The following is a 25,919-nucleotide window of genomic DNA, read 5'->3' as shown; positions in this document are numbered from 1 at the left end:
CAGATATCTGAGTCAGAACTATTTGTTTTTTCGAAATATTCATCTACTAGTCCACCCTGCTGGAAACAAACAAACAAACAAAAAATAACAGCTTAAACCAGCCTAAACTGGTTTGCTAGTCTCAAGCCTAGCCAAACAGGTCTTCAACTGGTCTAGCTGGTATCCTAACTGGCTAAGCTGGTTCTCAGTTGGTCTCCCAGTTTGACCAGCTAACAAGTGACCAAAACCCTTCTAAAGCCAGCAAACAGACAAGTCCGGCCAGGTTGGGAGACCAGCCAAAACCAATGAAACAACTTAGGCTGGTTTAAGCTGTTTGTTTCAGCAGGGTAACGTGTATCTTTCCATATTCCCAAAATGAGTGTTACTTTGAGTTGAAAAAGTATATCAGAAGCTGAGGATGCATTTGTGCTCAAATATAGGACAGAGAAAATAGAACGAGACGAATTCTGATGTAAAAAAGCTTTGTCACACTAGGTCATAAAATTATATCATGAGCCTTAAAAACTAAAGAATCAAACAAATAATAACTTCATACCCATGATTTCAATTCCAAGATGCTCTGCCAATGCAGAAAGTTGACAATGTAAAACAAAGAAAAAACAAGAAAACAGGTTTCAGGTAAAAATGTCCACTTGTTGAGGTAGAGGCGGCTTATGCGATTAGTAGTGTTGTTTGTTTTGGTTTTGTTTGAGACACTGAGGTGAGTGACTGTACGTTCCAGTAACAGACAGACAATGCAGACAAACACCGGCCAACTCCATATTCCTCATGAAAATGAAAACGAAACAAACAAAAATACCAATAAACAACACAACACCTTTCCTGTTAAGAATACATACAGTGAGCAAGCGTGCAAATGCATGCAGACACAGACAGCCACACTTACTGCCATATTTACTAGACCTCATTTCTGGGTTAAAGATTTAAGAAAAAACAAATAAACAAACAAAAGCATTACAGAGAAAAGCACAATGTATAACACAAAAAAATTCAGTCAATAACAAATGAGTGTAGACACAAATAATGTAGTTTCTAATGACTTATAGGCAAATCGACAAACAGATGGCTTTTGTTTAATCACAATGTTACATTTTCATAATACAGAACGTGTCCAAATTCATCGAATTCAACACATCTTCAGCTACAGCATGCATGATACTGTTTCTCTAGCAATATATTACTGTTTGGAAAGCAGTAGTTCAAGAGGTCAAAGGGTCATGCATCATGCCTCAGTCACTGTTAAAAATCTGGAAAAACAGTATCAAAATCACTCAACAACCACAATCTTACATGAGTCCCTATCAAACATTTCATAAATCTGTCTGATAGACGAAGTTCACACTCTTGATTATATCATGTCTTGTTTAATGTATACTGTATAATGTATAAAAGTAACACAAATTGTAATATATTGGAACCTAATATACAATAAAAAGCGTCATGCTTTATTTTTTTAATTAGCACATTATTGGTCCACTTCTTTTGTACTATTTCTTATCTTTTGATATATTATCTCTTTAATAATATATCAATACGCTATCCATATCCTGTAATATCCCTTTAACACTTCAAATCAATGACGTTCTACTTACATTTCTCCAATAAGTCAAACTAAATAAAAACTGAAATGGACATACAGAGGCAGAGACTGTACGTGCACACGCACATCATAGCCAGCATGCAGCTTCAGGGCAGAGTGACAGTCAGATAGACAGACAGATAGACAAACAGACAGGAAGAAGAAATGGACATACTGTAGAAACCGGCCATAACGGAGGTTTGACAGCGTTCGCCGGTATAATCGTTTGGACACCTGATGGAAGGAAACAAACCAACAGAGGAAGGAAGGTACGAGAGGGAGGGGGGAGAGCAGAGAGAGAAAGAGAGAGAGAGAGAGAGAGAGAGAGAGAGAGAGAGAGAGAGACGAGAGACATGCAGTTAGAACAACAGAGAACAACCCATGTGACCCAACTCAAGGCAGAGCTGTTCCTCCAGATGATGTATACTGGATGTAAATACATGCAAACGGAAGTACTACTTTACTGATGGGTTCATCAGCTTATTCAAACACACCCCATTAAGGTAATATGAGATTATTCAGTTATATCCACCACAACATAGACAGCCTATAATATTACTTCTGCACAGGCAATGTAGCAAACACACAGGTGAACTAAGTTACGTGCAAGTCAGAATGCAGATCTCAGGTTGTGAATAAGCCATTGCTGTAATGGAAATTTTACCCTCTAAAAGTATGAAGAATTCACAACACACTAAGTAGCGAATATTACACTGTACTCATTATATGCTGTTATTGCAGGAATTTATTTTCACAAGGTCTTATTTAAGTTTAATGCATGTTTAACCTCTTGAGACCAGAGCATGTCTGCTGTGTACATTTTCCATTTCTCTTTTTTATTTGTAACATTTTTTTTTAGAGCAAATAGTTTTCCTATTTCCTACAAATTTTAAAGGGATAGTTCACCCAAAAACGAAAATGATCATATTCACCTTTATGATATCCCAGGTGTGTATGACTTTCTTTCTTCACCAGAACACATTTTAACAAATATAGAAAAATATCTTAGCTTAGTAGATCCTTAAAATGCAAGTGAATGGAGATTTCTCTTTTGAAGCTCCACAAATCACAGACAGTCAGCATAAACTTCATCCATACAACTCCAGCTGTTAAATTAATAACTTCTAAAGCGATACAATTAATGTTGGTGCAAAAAATATAAATTTTCAAGTACTTTTGTTTTTACTCTAAATCATGCTTCCATTCTTCAGCGGTGAGCACATGTGATGTAATCACATTGGCACTTGAAACACGCAAGATTCAAGAACTAAGGCATGTGCGACACAGCCGGAAGAGCAGCGCTGTTTACAAGTGAGAAGGAGGAATGCTGTACAGAAGCTTCAGTGGTTTTTGTTTAGATCTGTTATTATCTGTTTCTTTAAACACAATGGTGCGTTTGTGTGCTTATCCTGGATGTCTCAACAGAGTGGAGATTGTGAGAAATCTCCGTATCCATGTCAACACGAACACGTCACATGAGAGACCGCTTGGACTCCACCCTCTCGACACTTATCTTTTTTTTTGCACCAAAAGCGATCATATCGAGTCGTATGGATGAAGTTTATGCTGACTGTCTGTAAATTATGGACCTTAAAAAGAAAACTTGCATTTTAAGGACCAACTGAACCAAAATATTTTTCTTCAAATGCGTTCTGGTGAAGAAAGAATGTCATACACACCTGGGATATCATGAGGGTGAGTAAATAATGAGAGAATTTCATTGTTTGGGTGAACTGTCCCTTTAATGAATAGAACCGTAATGTACAGTGATAACAAAATCAAATATAACAAAATCAATATTAAAATGAAGTGAAATGAACCACAGATGTGTTAATTTTGAAAGGTATTCAAAATAACTAATATGTTTTTTTTGTGCCATAATGCCCCATAATCCACATACTGTAAGCATGCACCAGTATCAAGGAGGGTTTGGTAATTACACACGGAACACGGCAAAACCAGCACTCTTTCACTCGCGATGAAGTTGCAATATCTGTGAGAGAAATATGTTATGCATACTGTATTTTATCTCACCTCATTGAGAAGTGCCCTGGCAACACTTTGTTGTATAATTCAGATGCAGTTGGACTATACATTGTGATCAGTTGAATGCCACTTTGGTGAATAAACGTACCAATTTCTTTCCATAAGAGCAAACTCTGTACATTACTCCAAACTTTTGGACACCGGTGTAGATAAACGAGTGATAAAGTAAAAATGGCATTTGTGTTTATTTTGATTTGTGTCTGTCTTTGATCTGCTTTATCTGAGATCCTAGTTTTAGAGAATGCATTATTTTATGCATCATTTAACAATACACAATCATTTAATCATTTGTTGTTATTTTTAATTTAATTAGAATTGAGTAAAGTGCTTTGTGTAGCCTATGGTTTATGACTACATAGACTGCATGACACCTTCTGTTAAATTTCATTTTGCACTTTATTTTACCTGGCAACTAATTTGCGCACTCACAAGCTCCCAAGTGCTGGCTGGCTTTTTAAAAAAAAAAATTATGGCTTTTTTAAATCTCTATAAAGTCGATATCTATATATAACTCGAGAAATTCCTCTTCATGTTATCAGCAGTCTGCTATGAGCTCATTAAAATTTTGTATGATTGGTTGTGAATAAAACATTTAGATTATTAGTTAAGCCTGACGTGACTGCCGTTAACGTGAAAGTGGCAGGATTTTTGTGTAGGCTTACAGGTGTATCACTTGTTATTTAATATGTATTTGTTTTAAATAATAAAAAACTGTTAAACACCCAAAATGATTAATAGAAAGTTGGCATATTATAAAAGAATGTGGGTCTTCTCGGGTCCATCTGGTAAAAACACATTAATTAAAAAATTACCCAAGACCTACTATCAGTCCCGACCCATGTCCGAGGCACTCATCAACATTTTGTGTGTGACCTCGGGTCGGACCTCTGATTTTTGGATTCAAGTGTACACGTGAAGACTTCTAGCATGTAGTGAAGCCAAAATACATCATCCATGCATGTGGATACTGGGTTGCAAGAGGTTAAATGAATAAATGTTTATTTAAATCTTTTTAGTTTTGACTACAGTTCAAAAGACTAAAATTATAACTAAAACAAAAATCTGTGTAAAAAATATAGATTAAAATTCCAAGTCTTCAGAAGGCATTCAATCAACCTAATCTTGTTGACCGAATTTGAAAAACACTGCCCCAGACCATAAAGCAGAAAGTGTTTTAGACTTATATAAACAAGTGTGCCATCCATTTATATCCAGGAGAGGTCACTAGAAGCATGTTGTAAACAGAATCGTTTTCAGCAGAACAGGGTGTAAAACAGTGAAAAGAAATGCTTATTTTATTTCATCTACCCCCCCCAACCAAAACCCAAATCTAACCACAACCATTAGGAGAGACAAAATGCAATGTAATTGATAAAAATGCAACCTCCTTATCATGCTCGTGATTGTTTAAACAAACGTGATTTGAATGGGGATCCAACTGTGGTCTCTTTTGCAACTAACACCATGCGCTAACAGTTGCACCACAAGGGAAAGTAACTATGGTGAAAACATGTCTGATAAAAGACATGTCAGAGAGTCGGCATACTGTTGCTGATCCTAGGGTACCGGAATTTTTGGAAAAGCATGCCGACTTCCCGTGTGATCATATTGGTTGTATAAGATTTGGAGAGAAAGAACCAGAAATGTACAGCATGTCATTTTTCAGAGGAAATCTTGACGTCTGTTGCACATTAATAAGCAACATGAGACAAGCTTGTTCACAGTAGCACGTTCACGTGAGAATATGCATCATTTTTTAGTACTAAACAGCTCAAGTTCTTACCTGAGCAAGCATGCATGAGGGTGATTAAATTACTACAGAACTTTTTATTTTTGAGGCAATTTGATCAAATATTTTATATATTTTTTAAAAGTTGCAAATTTATGTAGCTAATGAATGTCCTGGAAATTATCACATTTATTTTTGTTCAACGTGATTGAATCCAAAAAATTTCAATAACTGTGCAATGTATTTCTTGAATCTTGAGACCCTTTGTGAACAGAAAAAAGCACATTTTCACAGTGAAGTGCTTTAAGCACAGCTTACTTTACACTATTGACATATTTCCTACTGAAGCATGAATTTGGGGCAGGATTTGTTGAACGGCTTGTGCCATTCTTCAAATTATTAATTTGAAGAAATGTTGGCATGCGGTAAGACTGTCTCGCTGCCATTCAACTCTCTAAATCTTTCTCTGTAACAGCAATAGCAAACTGCAAGTGGTAACATATTCAAAAGCAACTTTCTTCATTTCAAGATTACTACATGGATTTTCTTCTATATTGTGACTCTTGTCGCAAACTCAGTGCGGTCATATATGGTCAATATCGAGCTCAATGCATGGAAAATGAAAACACCTGTCCCAAACATCTAGTGCTTCCTTTGTTCTGTGGATATATCGGCATATGTTTGCCTGTCGGACAATTTGCTTCGTACTGCAATGTACTTAATAATGGAAAAGCGATTATCCCAAACGCCTCTTTCAAAAACAAAACAACCAAACTGCCGAGGAATCGTTCTGGATACCTGTTTGTCACACTCCTGCTTGCGGTGGATGTGCATCTTAATCCCGGGCCAACCGCTGGTGACGTGGGCCCAGTTTGACATCATCCAGCAGCACTTGCAGGGAATGTGTATCACTATCCTAGATTGGATGATATTACACAAACTTTCTACTAACAGCAATCAGCTTAACATCGAAGCCAGTATGGGGCCTGGGTAGTTCAGCGAGAATTGACGCTGACTAACACACCTGGAGTCGCAAGTTCGAATCCAGGACGTGCTGAGTAAATCCAGTCAGGCTTCCTAAGCAACCAATTGGCCCGGTTGCTAGGGTGGGTAGGGTCACGTTGAGTTAACCTCCTCGTGGTCACTATAACGGAGAAGCGATCTATCTACAGGAGTCTGCAGTCTGCAGTTGTATGTAAGTGTGTTTATTTCATTGTTTTTAATGTTGTTATAGTGGTATTCATTGCTAGATCAGGTGCTGTTTGTGTACTGTCTTGAACGCGGGTCGCTTAGACGTGTGTTTGGTGTGTGTGCGCGCTATATTTGTGTTGACTTGTCCCATAGTATTGGCTGATAGAATTGCTAGACTTGTTTAAACTTGTCACGTAGGATTCGTTGCTAGATTTGCTTAGACTTCGGGTTGGTTATCCTGTGTGTGTGTAAAACTTTCGTCGTTTTAGTGTCTGCAAACAGTGCTTCACTGGTTTCAGAGTATTATTTATTGCTAAGTGCAGCATAATTTATTTGCGCTGTACAGAAGTTGCATTTGTTCCCGCGCAACCCTGCGTTTCGGTTTCGGGTGACCACGTGACTAGCTTTGTTGTGATAAGTAGCATTAAGGCGTGGCTGCTTTTTTCCACTGAACGGCTCGTAAAAGTTGTTATTTATTGGACTTAATGCTGACGCGGAAGCGGCAGCGGAAGTGGCGGCCCTCGTGTGAAGACCTACTTGGGTAAAGACCAGCGAGTCTACCTGTGCGAGTCCACCGAGCAAGGACACTGACAAGGCGCCACTCACCAAAGCACTTAAGTATTTTTCTATTCTATCTCTTTTATTATTTTACTTATACATACATATTAACATGTCTAGTTCACTAATAACACATGCCTTCAAGCACATCCCTGTTATCTGTTGTAGACCGTTCACAAGATACAGATGCAAGACAAAACGCAACCCACACAACCTACGGCCGCTTTGCACTTCAACACCTGCTCCACTCTCATTCTCAGTGGGACTCTGGAACTGCCAGTCTGCTGTGAACAAAGCTGCCTTCATTCCAGCTTTCGCCACGCAGTCCACCCTCAGCATCCTGGCACTGACAAAGACATGGATACGTCCTGAGGATACAGCAACACCTGCTGCTCTCTCTAACAACTTCTCCTTCTCCCACACCCCTCGACATACTGGTAGGGGTGGGGGAACAGGTTTGCTCATTCATAATAACTGGACTTTTTCACCACATGCTTCACTATGTAACAATACATCTTTTGAATTCCATGCCATTACTACAATGCAACCCACAAAATTACATGTTGTTGTCATCTATCAGCCCCCAGGTCAGCTGACAAGCTTTCTTGAGGAATTGGATGTCCTGCTGTCCTCCTTGCCAGAGGATGGCAGGCCACTTGTGGTTCTTGGTGATTTCAACATACACCAGGACAAACCCCAGGCCATTGAACTGAATACTCTTCTGGCCTCATTTGACTTGGAAAGACTACACACCACAGCAACTCACAGGTCGGGCAACCAGCTGGACCTCATTTTTACACGTAACTGTACCACCTCTAATATTCTTGTTACACCTTTACATGTTTCTGATCACTACTTTGTTCAATTCAACATGATTCTCCCATCCATTGTAAAACCGACCCCACCTTTGGTTTCCTTTCACCGTAACCTCCGTTCCCTCTCACCCTCTCGCCTTTCCACTGATGTCTCTGCCTCTCTTCCCACAATAAATGTATTTTCCATGCTTGATGTGAACACTGCCACAGACACACTTAGCTCTACTTTAACAACCTGTCTAGACAACATCTGTCCTCTCTCCTCTAGACCAGCACGGACTACACCACCCAGCCCCTGGCTGTCTGACGTCCTTCGTGAACATCGGACTGATCTCAGGGCAGCTGAGAGGAGATGGCGGAAATCTAAAGATCCAGCTGATCTAGGTAAATATCAGCTTCTGCTCGCAACTTTTTCAAATAACATTAAAACTGCAAAAACTTCATATTACCAGACCAAGATCAACAGCACCACAGACACTCGTAGCTTGTTTAGAACATTTAACACACTTCTCTGCCCTCCCCTCCACCACCTGACACATCACTGACAGCAGATATATTCGCCACATTTTTTACTGATAAGGTTACAGCCATCAGCAATACATTCACAGCACCACACCCTGTCAAACACCTGGCTCCTGTATGCAACCATTCTTTCCCTATGTTCTCTCCTTTAACTGACACTGAGGTCTCTAAACTCCTCCTCTCCAACCACCCCACAACCTGTTCCCTTGACCCCATTCCATCACACCTTCTCCAGGCCATCTCTCCGTCCATCCTACCGGCACTTACACACATAATTAACACATCCCTTCTTGCAGGCACTTTTCCCACTACATTTAAGCAGGCTCGAGTAACCCCACTGCTGAAAAAACCTGCACTTAACCCCACACAGATAGAACAATACAGACCAGTCTCTCTCATCCCATTCATGGCAAAAACACTTGAAAGGGCAGTTTTCAATCAGATCTCCGCCTATCTCTCACAGAACAAGCTGCTGGATGACAATCAGTCGGGCTTCAAAAGTGGACACTCCACTGAGACTGCCCTGCTGTCTGTCATCGAGTCGCTGAGACAGGCGAGAGCTGAATCAAGATCGTCCGTTCTGATTTTGCTGGACCTTTCTGCTGCCTTTGACACAGTCAACCATCAGATCCTACTCTCCACCCTCTCTAAACTGGGTATCACTGGAACTGTGCTTGACTGGTTCAACTCTTATCTCTCAGAAAGGTCCTTTGAGGTAGCATGGAGAGGGAAGTATCCAAGCCACACAAGTTACTTACTGGGGTACCTCAGGGATCAGTGCTTGGGCCACTTCTCTTCTCCATATACACAACATCACTGGGACCCATCATCCAGTCACACGGTTTCTCTTACCACTGCTACGCTGATGACACGCTAACTCTACTTGTCTTTCCAGCCCAACGACACCACAGTGACCGTTCGAATCGCTGCCTGTCTGGCAGACATCTCGGCCTGGATGAAGGAACACCACCTTCAACTCAACCCTGCCAAGACCGAACTCCTTGTCTTTCCAGCCAACCCGGCTGTTGAACACAACATCACCGTGCAGCTGGGTCCAACTACAGTTTCGCCTTCCAAAACGGTCAGAAATCTAGGGGTAACCATTGATGATGAGCTAAATTTCACAGACCACATTTCAAAAACTGCAAGATCTTGTAGATTTACACTCTACAATATCAGGAAGATAAGACCCTTCCTCTCTGTACATGCCACACAACTGCTCGTTCAGTCCCTTGTCATAACTAGACTGGACTACTGTAACACTCTCATTGCAGGCCTTCCTGCATGTGCTATTAGACCTCTCCAAATGATCCAGAATGCAGCAGCACGTCTGGTCTTTAATGAACCTAAGAGAGCACATGTTACACCACTCTTTGTCTCTCTCCACTGGCTGCCGGTTCATGCCCGTTTTAAATTCAAGGCCCTGATGCTGGCATATAAAACAGTCACTGGGTCTGCTCCAGCATACCTTAAAACATTTATGCAGAGCTACGTTCCCACCAGAAGCCTGCGGTCGGCTAAGGAACGTCGCCTTGTCGTACCAAAACAAAGAGGCACCAAAACACTTTCCCGGACTTTCAGTTTCATCATACCACGGTGGTGGAATGACCTTCCCAACTCAATCCGGAAGCTAACTCACTCTCTATCTTCAAAAAACGGCTAAAAACACATCTTTTCCAAAAGCACTTAACCGGTCAATAAAAAAAAAAAAAAAAAAAAAAAATAATATATATATATATATATATATATATATATATATATATATATATATATATATATATATATATATATTTACATTTCTTGTTGCACTTAAATCTGTTTTGTATACTATTATGATGATAGTGAAACTTTGTAATATGGCACTTTTTTTGTACCACTGTCTCCCTAAGATGATTCGCTGATGTTCTTCCTCTTTTGTAAGTCGCTTTGGATAAAAGCGTCTGCCAAATGAATAAATGTAAATGTAAATGTAAATAACGTGGTTTTCGATCTCGGTGGGGCACGTGGTGAGTTGTGTGTAGATGCCGCGGTAATGCACTCAACAAGCCATGTGATAAGATGCTCGGATTGACGTTCTCAGATGGGGAGGCAACTGAGGTTCGTCCTTTGCCACCCGGACTGAGGCGAGCCATTACGCCACCACAAGTACTTATAGCACAGTGGGAATTTGGCATTAAAAATTGGGGAGAAAATGGGAGGAAAAAACAAAACAAAAAAATTATCTAAGCCAGCAGACTGGGTGAGCTTTTAACTAATTAAATACCAGTAACTACATCACTAGCAGTTATCTTGCCAAGATATATGCCATCTTTCATGGCGAATCATGTGCAAAGGATTAACCCCGCATCACCAAACAAGTTTAAAACACAAGATAAATCCTATAATTGTAAAGCACCGTGGCTTTCAACTTCTCAGAATAGTAAACCAGTCTTGAATTTTCTGTGACTCCCATACAAAACCAAGTGGGTTATTCATTTGAACAAGTGATATTCCTAAAAGTAAACAAGTACAACACCTTTTATATGAATCAAATTTGGATTTCCTATGACTATCAGAAACATGGCTACCCCAAAACTCCCCTGCTGACATAATAAAGGTATATAATATATATTGATGAGAATGAACTGATGGTCGGTGCGGCGGTGTTCTATTTTATGTCAAGGATAGTATAAGCTGTATGCAAAACCAATGGTCATGTGTTAATGACTTGGAATGTATTGGTCTCAAATTAACTCTTTCAGTCTAAATGTCATTCACTGTGATTGGAATTTATAGACCACTGTCTGCAAAAATCATGTTTTATGATAAATTAAAAACTCTTATGAAAGAGTGTGATACTAACAATGAGATCATTTACTAAGAGATTTTAATATAAATTGGAATGACAAAGCAAAAAGAAAAGAGCTAAAATGTAAAAATCAAGTAATTTAGATTTTCAACAGATTATTTAAGGCCCGAATAAGATAACTAGTTCCTCAGAAACGCTTATTGATTTGGCTTTCACTAATAGACCAGAAAGAATAAAGAAATCTTACAATCTGGTTAGGATTGTCTGACCACAATATGATTCGGATTGTAAGAAAGCTCCCTAAAAGAAGATTGAGTCCATCAGCCTACAAGAAGCTAGAAGACTATAAAAGTCCTAATAGTCAGTTAACCAATTTTGATAAATCAATTAAAGAAATAAATTGGAATGAGCACTTTGTACAGAAAAGTATGGATGATTATTGTAATTCTATTATGGTGGAACTGCAAACTACTATAAATAGTTTTATGAGGAAATTAAATGTAAACCATCAAAGAAACTATCTATCATGGTTAAATGAAAAAAATCTATTACTTATGAAACAATGGGATCATGCTCTCAAGAATAAGATGGAACATGAGAGACATTTATTTACCACACTAAGAAATAAGGTTGTAAAAGAGCTCAGTAAGGCAAAAGCACAATTTTTCATGAAGGCTATTATTGAAGCAAAGGGAAATGCCAAAGAAATCTGTCCGAATTTAAAGAAATTGACAGAGAAATCTAATACCATATTATTCAGTCACTCCCCTAAATACTGATGTTCCCATTCTGTTTTTTAGAGAAGTGACCATCTCCAAAGTACATATGATTATTTCCTCTCTCAACTTTTATAGTACAAAAGTAAATGGGATGGATACAGTATTTATCAAAACCCATAAGAAGGCACTCATTCCTCCTATTTCAAAAATTGTAAATTGGTCCATTAATGAAAGAGTGTTTCCAAGTGCTTTGAAATCTGCAATAACTATACCAGTGTTTAAATTAGGTGAACACACGGTTATTGGTAATTACAGACCCATTGGTATCCTTCCAGCAGTATCAAAAATTGCAGAAAAATTTATCTCTGAACAGATAATATTACATTTGAATAGTACTTCATTCTCATTGCATCTGATGCAATTTGGGTTTAGAAAACATCATTCCACAGAAACTGCTAATTGTTTTCTTCTGGAAAATATTAAAGCTAAATTGGACAAGTGAGGTGTGGTAGGAGCTGTTTACCTGGATTTAAAGAAAGCCTTTGATACAGATAAACATGGTGTTCTAATTAACAAGTTATCAAAGTTAAATTTTTCACCTATTGTAATTAAATGGATAAAATCATACCTCTGAAACTGATAGAAAACAATGTGTTCAGAAGACCATAAAACCTCACAAATGGTTGATCATTTTGTTGGCATACCTCAAGGTTCAACACTGGGTCCATTGTTATTTAGTTTGTATATTAATGACCTGCCTGAAGTTTGCCCACCTATTGTAAACTGTCAGATGTACGCTGATGAAACGGTTGTATATTTACATGTTAAAAACAAGAAGGAAGCCGCACAAGAATTATCAGCTTCAATGGCCAATATCACTAATTGGTTAACAAACTCATGTTTACAACTTAATGTCAGCAAAACTGTATGTATGTTTTTTTTTCCTTCAAAGTCTGCAAATAGAGATCCATACCCAGATGTTATAATAGCAGTGAGAAGACTATCGGTAGTGCATGAGTATTAATATTTAGGCATAATAATAGACTATGATCACACTCAAAACACAAGTTAAAAAAGTTAACTTGTGCTTGTGTTATCAGAACCAAAGATAGGACCACATTACAATCAGTGGAAAGACTCTATAAGCAGGCTTTGAAAACATTGGATAAAAAGTCATTCATATCATCATTGTAAAATTGTAATTAAATATGATATCTTAAACTGGGAAAATATGATCAAATTTGCAGATATTGTACTGGTTTGGTGCTTATGTGTTTTTGTTTTTATGTGTCTATGTGCTAATGTGTCTGTGCTTACATCTACAGTATGTGTCTTTGTATGTTTCTTTAATGTTGTACTGTATATGCCACATGGCTATATTATTGTTTCATTATCTGTATGTGCATATGTGCTTTTGTCTATGCTTGTGAGCTGATGTGCTTATGTGCTTTGTACGTTTTCTATGCCTTAAACCTGTCAGGGATTGCAGATGAAAATGAGCCTGTTTGGCTAAATCTGGCACATACATGATGGACATAAGTGCTAATGTTAATTCATGTGCATTGTCCCTTTTTTAAATAAAATAAACATAAAATAGCCAATAAGCACAGACACACACACACACACACACACACACACACACACACACACACACACACACCACACACACACACACACACACACACATGTTGTGTTTCCATGTTTTATGGGGACTTTCCATAGACATAATGGTTTTTATACTGTACAAACTTTATATTCTATCCCCTAAACCTAACCCTACCCCTAAACCTAACCCTCACAGAAAACTTTCTGCATTTTTACATTTTCAAAAAACATAATTTAGTATGATTTATAAGCTGTTTTCCTCATGGGGACCGACTAAATGTCCCCACAAGGTCAAAAATTTCGGGTTTTACTATCCTTATGGGGATATTTGGTCCCCACAAAGTGATAAATACACGCTCACACACACACACACACACACACACACACACACACACACACACACACACACACACACACACACACACACACACACACACACACACATTCCTCTGTCCATTGTGCTGCTGTCAGAGAGTGAAGCTGTACAGAAACAGAGCAATCTCATCCTAGTTTGGCCGCTTTTCCACTGACTTGAGATCAGAACAATGATCAAACTGACCCTGTTACTATCCATAACTAACCCACATACAAAAACAGCGCATTGCGGAACTTCACTTATGATGAGGCAGGAGCTGTTGTGCAATCATTAAGATGAATCAGATTCAAGCGAATAAAACATTAAAACATGTCAATGTTTTCAATCACACTACACTAAATAGAAAGAGCAAAGAAAACATATCTGTGATCTATGGATACATCCCAAGAAACCTCTGAAAAACAGCGACATTTCATTGCCAAACTCCTGAGAGCACGTTCCAATCAGAAGTGATAGTCCCTATGCCCTATTCCCTTCAAAGACAATTGCCCTCCACTCTGAGGGCTTCAGGGGGCTGAAAGGTGATAATGGTCAGTCACAACTCACTTCTACAGTGAATATTATTGGAAATTCTGTTTGGAAAGTCCCCACAACATGGATTGTGCTCTCTTTGGAAGGAACCATCAGCATTCTAGAAGGCATTTGATTGGAAAAGTTGCTCTAGTGCAGTTTAACATCATGATTTGATTGTGTCTTTCTAACTGGAAGAGCGAGACTGCAGAATTTACATTCTTAAATCTTCTGAAAATGAATTTGACCAACCTTGAGAAGCACACTGACATATAGATGACCCTAAAGCTTATAGATATGGAATAAAAGCAGTCTTTAAGGTGTGCCTTTAGCCCCATTGTACCCTACTGATGTAAGTGTTTGGCCATACCGCTTACTCCGCCCCTAAAAGTGAAGCTTCAGTGATGTTGAAGATAAACTCCATCTCAATTATGTAAGTTAATCACTTTGTCCAGAAAGCCAAGACTAACACACACTATTTCCAAATAAGAGAGTGTGTCCCTGAGGGCCATCAACCCTTATAGCTGGTTCAAACGCTCTTTACTGTAAATTAAAGAAACTGACTCTACAAGTCACGGTTAAAGGATGACATCTCCCCAAAGGGTTTGAGATTTAAACAGCTTTAATGTGTTTGTTTCTCTTCCTTTAAAAAAATTGGCATACACACCAAACACCGTAAATCTGAGCTGCCCTCTCCAAAATCGCTGATAAGAGCAATGCATTGTGTCTCTTGTATCACAGTGGAGCTGTTACTCAGCATACCTAATGATAACAGCAGGATGCATTGACAGACTTGACAGAGGACACAGCAGTCCATGTTTCACCCCACACACTGTATTGAGAGAATTAACTACAGTCCCATTAAAAACAATGGAAAAAAATATAAAACCACTGATTTAAAGTTGTTGATTTTAAGCATAGAAACAATACATTTAAAGTAATTAGCAAAATATTCAGATACATACAAATATTTAGGCTACATAGTTTGAGAGTGTAGGAAGACTGACTTGCTAGGGTCTTTTGATGTGCTTTGTTGGCCACGATTCTGTGATTGGTGGATCTCTTTTCAGGATCATGGGTAGTGTAGTTCTTCAGCAGAAATTCAACTATTAAACACGATTTATTTTTAATTAAGTTGAAATAATGCGGACTGATGGCTTCAACAGAAACATTTACCATCGATTAACAACCTTTAGAGCTCACTGTAGGTCTGTCTTGAACTGTTTAGAAGTTATCATCAATAATTAATTCCCCTATGGAAAACAATTATTGGAATTGAATGAAAATCATACTTTTGCACTCCATTATGGAGAACATAGGGAAGTAACATCATAGGAAGTGTGGGCAGGAGTCTTAAAATACAGGAGATGTTTGTATAATTTTTCTTTGTGGTTGTTCACTGAAAAGTAATAGTAAATGAAATGTACATAAGAAAAAATACTTTTAAAGTTATCTAAAAAAAAATATTTTAATTGGAGCCAAGTGATGTCAAACCAAAGTTTCTGGAAACACTGTGAAAGTATAAATAATGTAACCCCCTAAACATACTCCTGAAACAAATATGAATTTGTGGGATTGGTATGAGTAAGATATGTGAAAAACAAAAAGAACGTGGAAGGAATGTGTGTAACTTACTTGCAGGACAGCTGATTTATACCATTTATAAAATAACAGTCGCCACCGTTAACGCAATATGTCTTCTCCGTTTCATTGCACTTCCTGGCATGACTTGAGCCCGGAGACAATGTGGTGGATACTATGGAAACACACACACACACACACACACACACACACACACACACACACACACACACACACACACACACACACGAGAGAGAGAGAGAGAGAGAGAGAGAGAGAGAGAGAGAGAGAGAGAGAAAGACCAATATGAGTATTATACATTATGACAATGTGGGAAAAGTCTCAATGGCTATATTAAGAATGGAATACCATAGTTGTTCTTAATACATACCACACCATGATTTTTTTTTTAAACAGTAGGAACACTTTACAATAATGTTCCCTTTGTTAAATGTTTATAAAGGGTTTTATTTATTACAATTAATTAATATACTAATGCATTATAAATCACTGAAATGCTGTTATAACAACATGCATAAAAAGGGTGACTTTATTGCAATACCTGCCAAATTGTGAGCCATTTTACCTCACATGTTATAAATGCTTAATAACTCTTATTCAACACTAGTAACCTATATAAATCTACCTTAATGTAAAGTGAACACCTATTTATTGAGAAGCTGTTAACACGAGTATTTACATAAAGTTCAATAGGGTTTGAAGGTCATCAGGCTTTATTATATGATATTTGCTGTGAATGAGCATGAAGAGCTGAAAAGTGATTTTGCAGAGGACTTTAGGTAACTAGGACTAGATAAATTGGGACAACACTTGGAGTAGCACCATTCTTATGACATCAGTTCCTTTTAATCTCACAGTAATAGTCTATTTTGCTGCATTGTGACATAAATCATTTATAAGTTAAAATGTTTCTTGGCAAGTATTGGATGAAATGTGCCCTTTTTATGCATGTTAACTGCATATAATTAATTTATAATGCATTTCTAATGGACTTACTAGTAATTAACCTTTTATAAATCCCTTACAAATGGAACATTAATGTAAAGTGTTACCAAAATGGTATATGGAACAGTGTGCAATTTTCAGTATGTATACCTCACTGCATAGTATGTTTATTTTAGTGAATTGCATCTAGTAATCATCTCATAAATAAATACAGTCATTTTGCATGTAAAAGAAATATTCTAAAAATCTTTTATCTTCTGACAGTCTGTGCTCAGGCTGTATAGTTCCCCTTCTGTTACTCACTCAACGTTGTGTCGAATGTAGTGACACAAGGTGTCTTTCTTGAGAGCCTTGCATACCTCTGAACTTAAGAAAAGGCTAATGAGAAATTGACAGACAGAATTTGCATGTTCCACCCCCGGACATATGTATGCCGACACGGTATGCGTCTGTCGGTCAGATTTTTTCTTCAGAGCCGAGCGGTTGTGCAGCAGCAAGCTGAGTCTTACTATTGTTCCACTCACCTCTATCAGAGCATTGCTGTTGGATCTCGTTACCAGTGGCTTTCTCCCTCTCTGCACGCTGTGCAGTCCACGCCCCTGGGCGCTTTAACAGCGCTTCTGTAAAAGAGTGTATACCTCTAAAAGAGAAGTATCTTTCCCCTCTAAAAGAGAGTATTTTCACTCACAAATAAGCAATACACAGCAGGCATTGAACGTCCTTTTCAGGACACATCTTTTTAAAGATGTCTTTCCACCTCTGTGTAGTTCTTGGATGTGGATGTGTTTTCGCTCCACTCCTGATGGTCATAAGTGCTGCCTCATGTGTCTGGGCTGCGATCACACGGAGGCAGCATTTATGTATGGTTTATGTTCTCATTGCGAGAACATAGCCATGGCAACATTGCGGTCGCGGCTTTCTGCCGCCGAGGGAATAAGGCCGGCGTGTCCAGTGATGAAGGCGATTTGGGGAGACGGACTTGGTTTCGCAAAGTAAATCCCCACAAACCACCCGCCCCCAGCACACTCGTTTGCTTCCGTCCGGGTCCGATGCAAGACCGGCTCGCCGAACAGTCCGTTGTCTCATTCGGACCCCGCAAGCTGGATGATGATTGCGCCACTACATCGGAGAGCATCACAGCGGCATCTGGTGCTAATGACTCGTCTGGACTGCCACCTTCGGGTCTGTTCGCCCAGTCTGAGGCTGACGCGCGGATGTCGCTATGCTTTCCCGGGCCGCCATGACTGTGTGAGGCTGAACTGGAAATTTCAGTCTTCCCCCTCACCCCTCACGGCTAGTCGATTGCTTCCTTGGGTCAGGGCGCTGCTCATAGCCATGCCCCCCCCCTCCCGGTTTCTATCTTCCCGGAAGTGTATGACGAGGTCATGGAGGGCACATTTTACTACCCAGATCTGACCTCCTCGCGCATCCTCTCTCACTACACTTGACGGTGGGGTGGCCCATGGGTACACGGAGGTTCCCGAGGTGGATAGGGCAGTTACGTTCCAAAAAGGCGGTGGGTTGCAGCCAATCTTGGACTTGCGAGTTCTCAACCGGGCTTTACACAAACTCCCATTCAAAACCTGCGTTCGGCATCAGATAGGTTTGCAGCGGTAGACCTGAAGGATGTGTACTCCATCGTCTCCATTCTGCCTTGACATCGACCCTTCCTATGGTTCGCATACCTCCCATTCGGCCTGTCCCTGTCCCCTCGCAACTTCACCAAGGTCGCAGAAGCAGCCCTTGCCCTGCTATGGGAAGTGGGCATCCGCATACTCAATTACCTCAAAGACTGGCTAATTGTAGCTCTCGAGCGTTACTATGCGCTCACATGGACCAGGTGCTCAGGCACCTCAGCCATCTAGTGCTTCAGGTCAACTGGGAAAAGAGCAAGCTCTCTCCGGTTCTGAACATCTCTTTTCTTGGCATGGAGTTAAACTCAGTCTCAATGACAGCGCGCCTCACGAACGAGCACACTCAGTCAGTGCTAAGGTGCCTCGCTCTCTTCGAGCCGGGCACAGCAGTTCCTCTAAACAGTTCCAGAGGCTCCTGGGGCATATGGCATCCTCAGCCGCGGTAACGCCGCTCGGATTGATGCATATGAGACCGCTTCAGCACTGGCTTCAGATTCAAGTCCTGAGATGGGCATGGCGCACGGCACATACCGTGTGTTAATTACCCCTTCTTGCTGTCAGACTTTCAACCCTTGGACAGACCTCTGTTTTCTGCAGACTGGAGTCCCCCTATAGAAGGTGTCCAGACATATCGTGGTCACCACAGACGCCTCTCAACTGGGCTGGCGTGTTTTGTCAGGTCCAAGCTGGTAGAACTCGATAATACGGAACAGCCGACCGGGTGTTCCGCTTGCACTTAGTGCCATTCACCAAAGTGATCCATTGTGCTCTCTCTCTCCCAGGTTAGCCACTAAGCTCTCGCTTCCTGGATGTTCTTCCTCCCTAGCCTTCTGGCCTGCAACCAGACCCACTACGATCCTCAAGTGCTCTGTACTGGGGTAGGGCTCCACAGGCCTAATTACCAATTCAGGCAACTCCCTGTGATGTATTTTCCACAGTTAGGTCCCCCTGCTGGCGGACCCACATCTCCCTTGGGCAGTCCCTCTGCCCCCGGTCGCTGTGTTTGTAGAGCTCACCTGCCACCATGCCACTTCCACGTGTGGCTTGACAACGCATGTGACATATTGGCCACACGTTACCTCCCCCCAGTCTTTTCCCCCTGAAAGAATAGGAACGGAATAGGTTGCCTTCCCCGACGCATTTCATAGCATTAAGATTTATGCTTTATGCACTACTATGCACTATGACGAGAAACATAGAGAGAAAAGGCCGCAACTGGCCGGCTTGCTCCCATGATAGTCATGTCGACTGTTCCCCCCTTAGGGGTGCTGGGAACCTAAGCTCTCTATATGACACCTTTATCTGGGGGCATTGGGGAGGGATACGTGCGGCCGATACAGTTACTTCTAGCACGCAGTACCTTGCTTGCACCTGTGTCAGCAGTTCACGTAACACGGTCTAGTGCATAGCATTTTTAAATGAGACCACCTTATTCTCAGCTCCTCAGTGCAAAAACCTGACTGACAGACGCACGCCCGCTTCCTTTAATACCCGTATGTCTGGGGGCGGGACATGCAAATTCTGTCTGCCAATTTCTCATTGGCCTTTTCTCAAGTTCAGAGGTACGCGATGCTCTCAAGAAAGGGACCGTATAGATTTGCATACTGTGCATACTAGTATACATACTGCATAATATCTTTCAAAAATAGTATGTTAAAAAGTAGTATGTCACTATCCAATATCAATACAGACAGAAAGGTAATTTGGTCTCAAGAGGTGGAGCAGAGGCTGATCCAGCATGCAATTATTTAATTAATCTGAATAACAGACTTTCAAAAAACCTTCAGAAGTAATTTAAAATACAGTTTTGTAAACTTCAGAGTAAAAAAAACTTCAGAGTATTAGAATTCTTCCTTTCTTTATGAGAAAACAACTGCTAAATATTTCTTATGGTAACAGGACTGATACCTCATGCACACAAACATAAAAGGCACTGTATCATTGCGTCTATAAACTAGAGTGAGACACACACTGCCAAATATGGCAGATGGGAGGATGTTCTCGCAGTCATCGCTGGCTCACAGCCACACAGAGGGTTTAGATTTTCTGCAGTGTGTCAGAGTCACGCAGATTCAAGCTGTGCACTGCAGACACGAGCACATCACATCTGGATCTCTGCAGCCACAGAGGTGGAGAAACCATGATTGAACTGTCTTCCCCGACACACAACCACACAGAGTAACAGACTGGCAGGTGTGAAAGACAGAGAAAGAGAGCAATACTAGCGCACAGCTCACTGTACAGTATACTGCATTATAAAAACTTAAAATAGTATGTGAAACAGCATGTAGTATGCAACAAGAATTGTTTCCAAAAGTAGTATGACTTCACAACATTGCATGTTAAATTTAGCAAGTAGCATCCAGTTTTATTTTGCATATAAAACATTATCATGGCTGTGTTTTAAATGGAATACTAGCCTACTATTTACTGAATTCTGCACAGTTTATATTGCCAATTAAATGTCTTTTTATAATACATGAACTGATTATACAATGACTTCAAATGGTTGTATGCTGTAAATACAGTAGTTGAATATGATTGGGGAGCAACGAAATACACGTAACTGCTTTACCTATTTTAAGGACCTGTGTTCCAATACAGTTACAATCTAAATATTTATTAATCAGAATACAGTTACATTTTGATTACTGAAGGAATTACTTGCAAGTTTTGTCTTGTTTTCCAGCATAAATATTGAGAAAATCGAAGATAAAGTTTCTTGAAACAACACTGCATAAAATATTGAAGTTTTTTTTCTCATAGACTGTATTTAGTCTCTATCATTTGTAAATCACTTGTTTATAATTAATACATGTAAAACCAATCTGCCAGTGCTTAAGAAGTAATCCAATGTAGGAGACAGATAGACATGCTGCGATAAGAAACAAAACAAAGCTATGTGCTCTCACAAGACAAAAAAACACCCGAATGGCATGAGCGCCAATCGCCAAGAAAATAAGGCAATATATGCCTATGCCAACCGTCAAACAAGACGAGAGAATGCGTATCAACGCCAAACAAAGCGATGTTACGCATTCTCACACTAAACAAAACCTGAGTGTACATCGCAAGGCAAATGCCATGCAATGCACGCAACAGGCGACAAAAACAAGATAGGACACCTGTGTGAGAGTTCGGCAACAAACAAACCTGACAGCTTAGGCCGAAGTGACTGAACATCAGCACAACATGCTGACAGCTCAATGCCCGGCATCCCAAAAGGGGAACATCAATACAAAAGAGAGACAAAACGAACACTAACAGAAAACAGAAAACACAACAGAAAGGTAAGGAAGGATGGAAACCAGGGAGGGATCTTAAGGAAAGGGGAAGAGTACGGTGGCCTGGGGGGAGGCATCAGGGTGGAGGCAGGGTCTGACGGCCTGGGAGAAGTCCTCGAGACAAAGGTAGGGTCTGGTGGCCTAGGAGGAGACCTCAGAGCAAAGAGCGGGGTCTGGCAGCCTGGGAGGAGGCCTCAGGGCAGAGGGGACAGAGTACTGGATGGTGGCCACTGGACATGGGTCAGAGGACCAGGCGGCAGCTGCTGGACAGAAGTCAGAGGACTGGCTCAGGAACGGACGAGGCTTCAGATGCCAATCTGGGATGGACGAGGCTTCAGACACTGGTTCTGGGATGGACAAGAAATAAAACCATAAAAGCCACGTGCTCTCACAAGACAAAAAAACACCCGAATGGCATGAGTGCACATAGCCAAGAAAATAAGGTAATATACGCCCATGACAACCGACAAACAAGACAAGTGAATGCGTAGCAAGGCCAAATAAAGCGATGCCATGCATTCTCACACTAAACGAAACCTGAGTGTACATCATGAGGCAAATGGCACGCACTGCACGCAACAGGCGACAAAAACAAGACGGGACACCTGTGTGAGAGTTCGGCCACAAACACACCTGACAGCTTAGACTGAAGTGACTGAACCTCAGCACAACATGAAGATAGCTCGCAACTCGGGCACGCAACGCAAGCATGTGAGGTGCACCCGTGTTCGCGAGAGTCAGACAAACTATTGACACGAGTGCATGCTAACAAGATGAAATACGAGCGATGCACCCACAACAATAACAGACAGACATAAAGCATCAGTGTCCGGATTTTGACACAGACCGAACCAGACTGGAAGTCAAGACCCAGACACCATACTGCAGACATGAAACAAGACAGACGGAAGAGCGACTGAAACCATGTGCTCACACATAGACAGACAACAAAACACAAGACAGACATTGGACGCTGATGCCACAGTCCTGTCATACAAAACTCCAGACTGACTGACTGACAGGACCGTGACACCCAACCATGTAATTATCATATAACCACATCACTGCAGTGTGTTTAGTAAGTCCCACAGACACATTACATTAACCCCTACATCCTAAACCTAACCTTAACCTTACCTTAGAAAAAATAATCTTGGTTTTCCTACAGTAACCATAGCATCACCATGGTATTTTGTTTTAAATTTACCGTAACCACAAAATTAATTAATGGTTACCATGGTTATTACATTAAAACTATGGTTTCTGCCTAAAAACATGGTTACTGCAATATTATAATAGCAATACAGTGATGTAATCTACACACAAACGCTGCCGAGCCACGTGCACGAGTGCAATCAACAGACCCCAACTCCGGATCAAACCCTTCTCTGCACTCCTTGACATTCACTGTGACCAAATCACTGCAATGAAATTAACATTTATATAAATTTGTATCTATTATTTTAAGAACTATTAAAGGAAATGTTAAGAGTGGAAACAGGAAATCGGATGGGAAAAAGAGTGGGAGAAAAGGCAAAACTGAACCAGGGTCACTAGGACAACACTACACATCCACACACTGTCTTTACACCCCATGCCACTGCAGCGACATCTGTTGGTTAGTTTGTGTATATTTCTCTGGCTCCACTAGACTATTAAGGTGCAAATAGCTGCACTGTGTGGCAGATGCTATTTACACAAGGGTGCAAATAGACACTCCATTAAATTAATCAAAAATACTTCCACAAACAATCGAAATGTTGAAAATGATTATGACTTAAATTACTATGAAATAACTGTTTTATATTGTTATTTATTTTTTAAATATAATTTTTACTCATGATGGCAAAGCCCCATTTGTAGCAGTCATTCCTCCAGTTTACTAAGAAAATAACATGTCACGTAATCCTTTTTTTTTCCTAATGTGCTAATTTAAGAAACACTTCTTATTTTTAGAACAGCTGAAAACAGTTGTGCTATTTACATATGTTGTAACAGTTGTACATATGAACATTGCAATACATAGTCTTTTTAAGTGAGTTTACACAAAGCAAGAAAGAATGGCCTAAAATATTTTTTTTTTTAAAGAAATGCATCTGTCTATTGTTCTTTTGAGAGATGAAGGCTATTCCGTGCACTACTGTCATAAAAGAAGAAAGAAAACTGGATCTAAACAGAACAGAAAGAGGAGTGGAAAGCTAAGATACACCACAACAAGAAGACGAGTACAACAGAGTCTCTAGTTTGAGAAACAGAATCCTCACAGGTGCGAAACTGGCAGCTTCAATAACCAGTACATGCCAAACACCAGCTTCATCTGCAGCAGTGAAGAGAAGACTCTGGGACACTGGTCTTTTAGGCAGACTTTCAAAGGAAAAGTCACATCTGGAACTGGCAAATAAGCAGAATGGGTGGATGGATGAGTCTAAGTTTGAGGTGTTAAATTGTTTGATGGTTAAATCTGTGACAAGTTTCAGATCATGGGATTAAAACTTCACGTGGATTTCCGAAGTGTTATTCAATATGATTACTTTCTCAAACTAGTAAAAAGCAGAGAAGTATGTTCCCCTTCTGTCACTCACTCGACGTTGTGTCAAATGAAGTGACACAAGGGGTCTTCCTGGGACGCCAAACGTACTTCTGAACCTAAGAAAAGGCCAATGTCAAGTTGGCAGACAGAATTTGCATGCCCCGCCCCGGACATACGGGTATAAAGGGAAGCGGGGCACTGAATGCCAGTCAGAAGTTTTCTTCTGAGCCGAACGGTTGTGCAACAGCAAGCTGAGTTCACCACTGTTTTTACCTCTATTGTGATAAGCACTGCTGTTGGATGTACGGCACGTTTCCAGCTGGCGTTCGCTCTCTCTGCATGCTGTGCAGTCTACGCCCCTGGGTACTTCGACAGAGCTTTCATTGCCTGAGAGTGTTTCTCCTCCTAAAAAGAGTTTATTTCCTCTAAAGGTTTGAGTTCCCACTCATAAAAGAGCAATACACAGCAAGCGTTGAACCTTTTCAGGACGCGTCTTTTTAAAGATGTCTTTCCGCCTCTGTGTAGTTCCTGGTTGCGGTTGATTCCGTCTGAGCTCAGGATGAGTGCAGCTCGCCTCGCGGCCAGCCGGCATTCTCCCTTGAGCCCCCGAAATTGGATGACGATATCGCCGCTGCATCGGATAGCGTCACAGTCTGATGCTGATGACTCGTCTGGGCTGCCATCTTCGGGTCTGCTTGCCCAGCGCGAGGCTGGACTGGAAACCTCCCCTCACGGCTGCTCGATCGGTTCCTCGGGTCAGGGCGCCACTCATAGCCATGCCTCTGGCTGAACATGGTCGAGCTCTGGCTGAACATGTTCGAGATGTGCGACGTTGACAAGGTGTGCTTTCTCAATGCTCCCGTCTCCCAGCTTGGCCTCCCTGTGGCTAAACAACAGGTAGCTCCGCCTCAACCCCGGCCCAGCTCTCAGCCCCAGCGTCGAGCACCTCGCAGGTGGCGTACGCCCCCCCGTCTCCAGGACCCCTTCCAGGACCAGGAAAGCTCCAAAGCGCTCCTGAGATGGGCGACCCAGGCAGTCAGACGTTCGCTCCGGAGCTGGTACCAAGACCACTCCATCTCCCGGTGGAGGGCCGGGAGGAGAATCCTTGTTTCATTTGCCGCACCGCCTTCAGGCTGCGGCACCCACATTCTCTATAATTCTTTCCTCACTCCCTGGGTCATCCAGCTGGTGCGTGCCGTTCACACGACACCCCGGCCCCCGGCCCCAAAAATCTACAGCCCCGTGACTGCTCAGCCCCGGGTGCGCAGACCAAGGTAAGTGCTTTGAGTCTTTTATCAGCACCCAGGCCTCAGGATGCTCTTCTGCCTCCCCACGCGCTATTACCTGCCGCGAAGCCCCGCCCAGTATGTCAAAAGCGATCGTCCCGTTAGTGCCCCTCACGTGGAGTTTGGATGCATCAAACTCGGCTACGCGATTCAGTTTGCCCGGCTCCCACCTCGTTTCAGCGGTGTTCGCTCCACTTCCG

At 41.1% G+C, this 25,919-nt stretch overlaps 1 protein-coding gene and 1 long non-coding RNA gene across 4 annotated transcripts in view; one reads left to right on the top strand and one right to left on the bottom strand.

Annotated features, from left to right (window-relative positions):
• The window catches only part of LOC127617121 (pro-neuregulin-2, membrane-bound isoform-like), a 126,681-nt gene that overhangs the window by 20,943 nt on the left and 79,819 nt on the right, over positions 1-25,919 (bottom strand). Inside the window, exons 4-6 of the mRNA XM_052089024.1 lie at positions 16,074-16,194; positions 1,755-1,813; positions 536-559 (exon numbers count right to left, since the gene is read on the bottom strand). Of these exons, the coding sequence (XP_051944984.1) occupies positions 536-559; positions 1,755-1,813; positions 16,074-16,194 (204 nt within the window). The remainder of the gene's footprint in view (positions 1-535; positions 560-1,754; positions 1,814-16,073; positions 16,195-25,919) is intronic.
• LOC127617122 (uncharacterized) lies at positions 7,458-10,050 on the top strand. 3 transcript variants are annotated; one of them, XR_007967281.1, is made up of 4 exons: positions 7,458-7,558; positions 7,691-7,871; positions 8,187-8,302; positions 9,336-10,050. It is a non-coding gene; the product is annotated as an uncharacterized LOC127617122 (long non-coding RNA). The 3 variants fall into 3 exon arrangements; XR_007967279.1 differs by lacking the exon at positions 9,336-10,050 and having other exon boundaries at positions 8,187-8,434; XR_007967280.1 differs by lacking the exon at positions 9,336-10,050 and having other exon boundaries at positions 7,691-7,903; positions 8,187-8,434.

Source organism: Xyrauchen texanus, chromosome 23, assembly GCF_025860055.1.
Source record: "Xyrauchen texanus isolate HMW12.3.18 chromosome 23, RBS_HiC_50CHRs, whole genome shotgun sequence".
NCBI classification, from domain to species: domain Eukaryota; kingdom Metazoa; phylum Chordata; class Actinopteri; order Cypriniformes; family Catostomidae; genus Xyrauchen; species Xyrauchen texanus.
The sequence above is the reverse complement of the archived record's forward strand: the minus strand, read 5'-3'. Positions and strand labels throughout refer to the sequence as shown.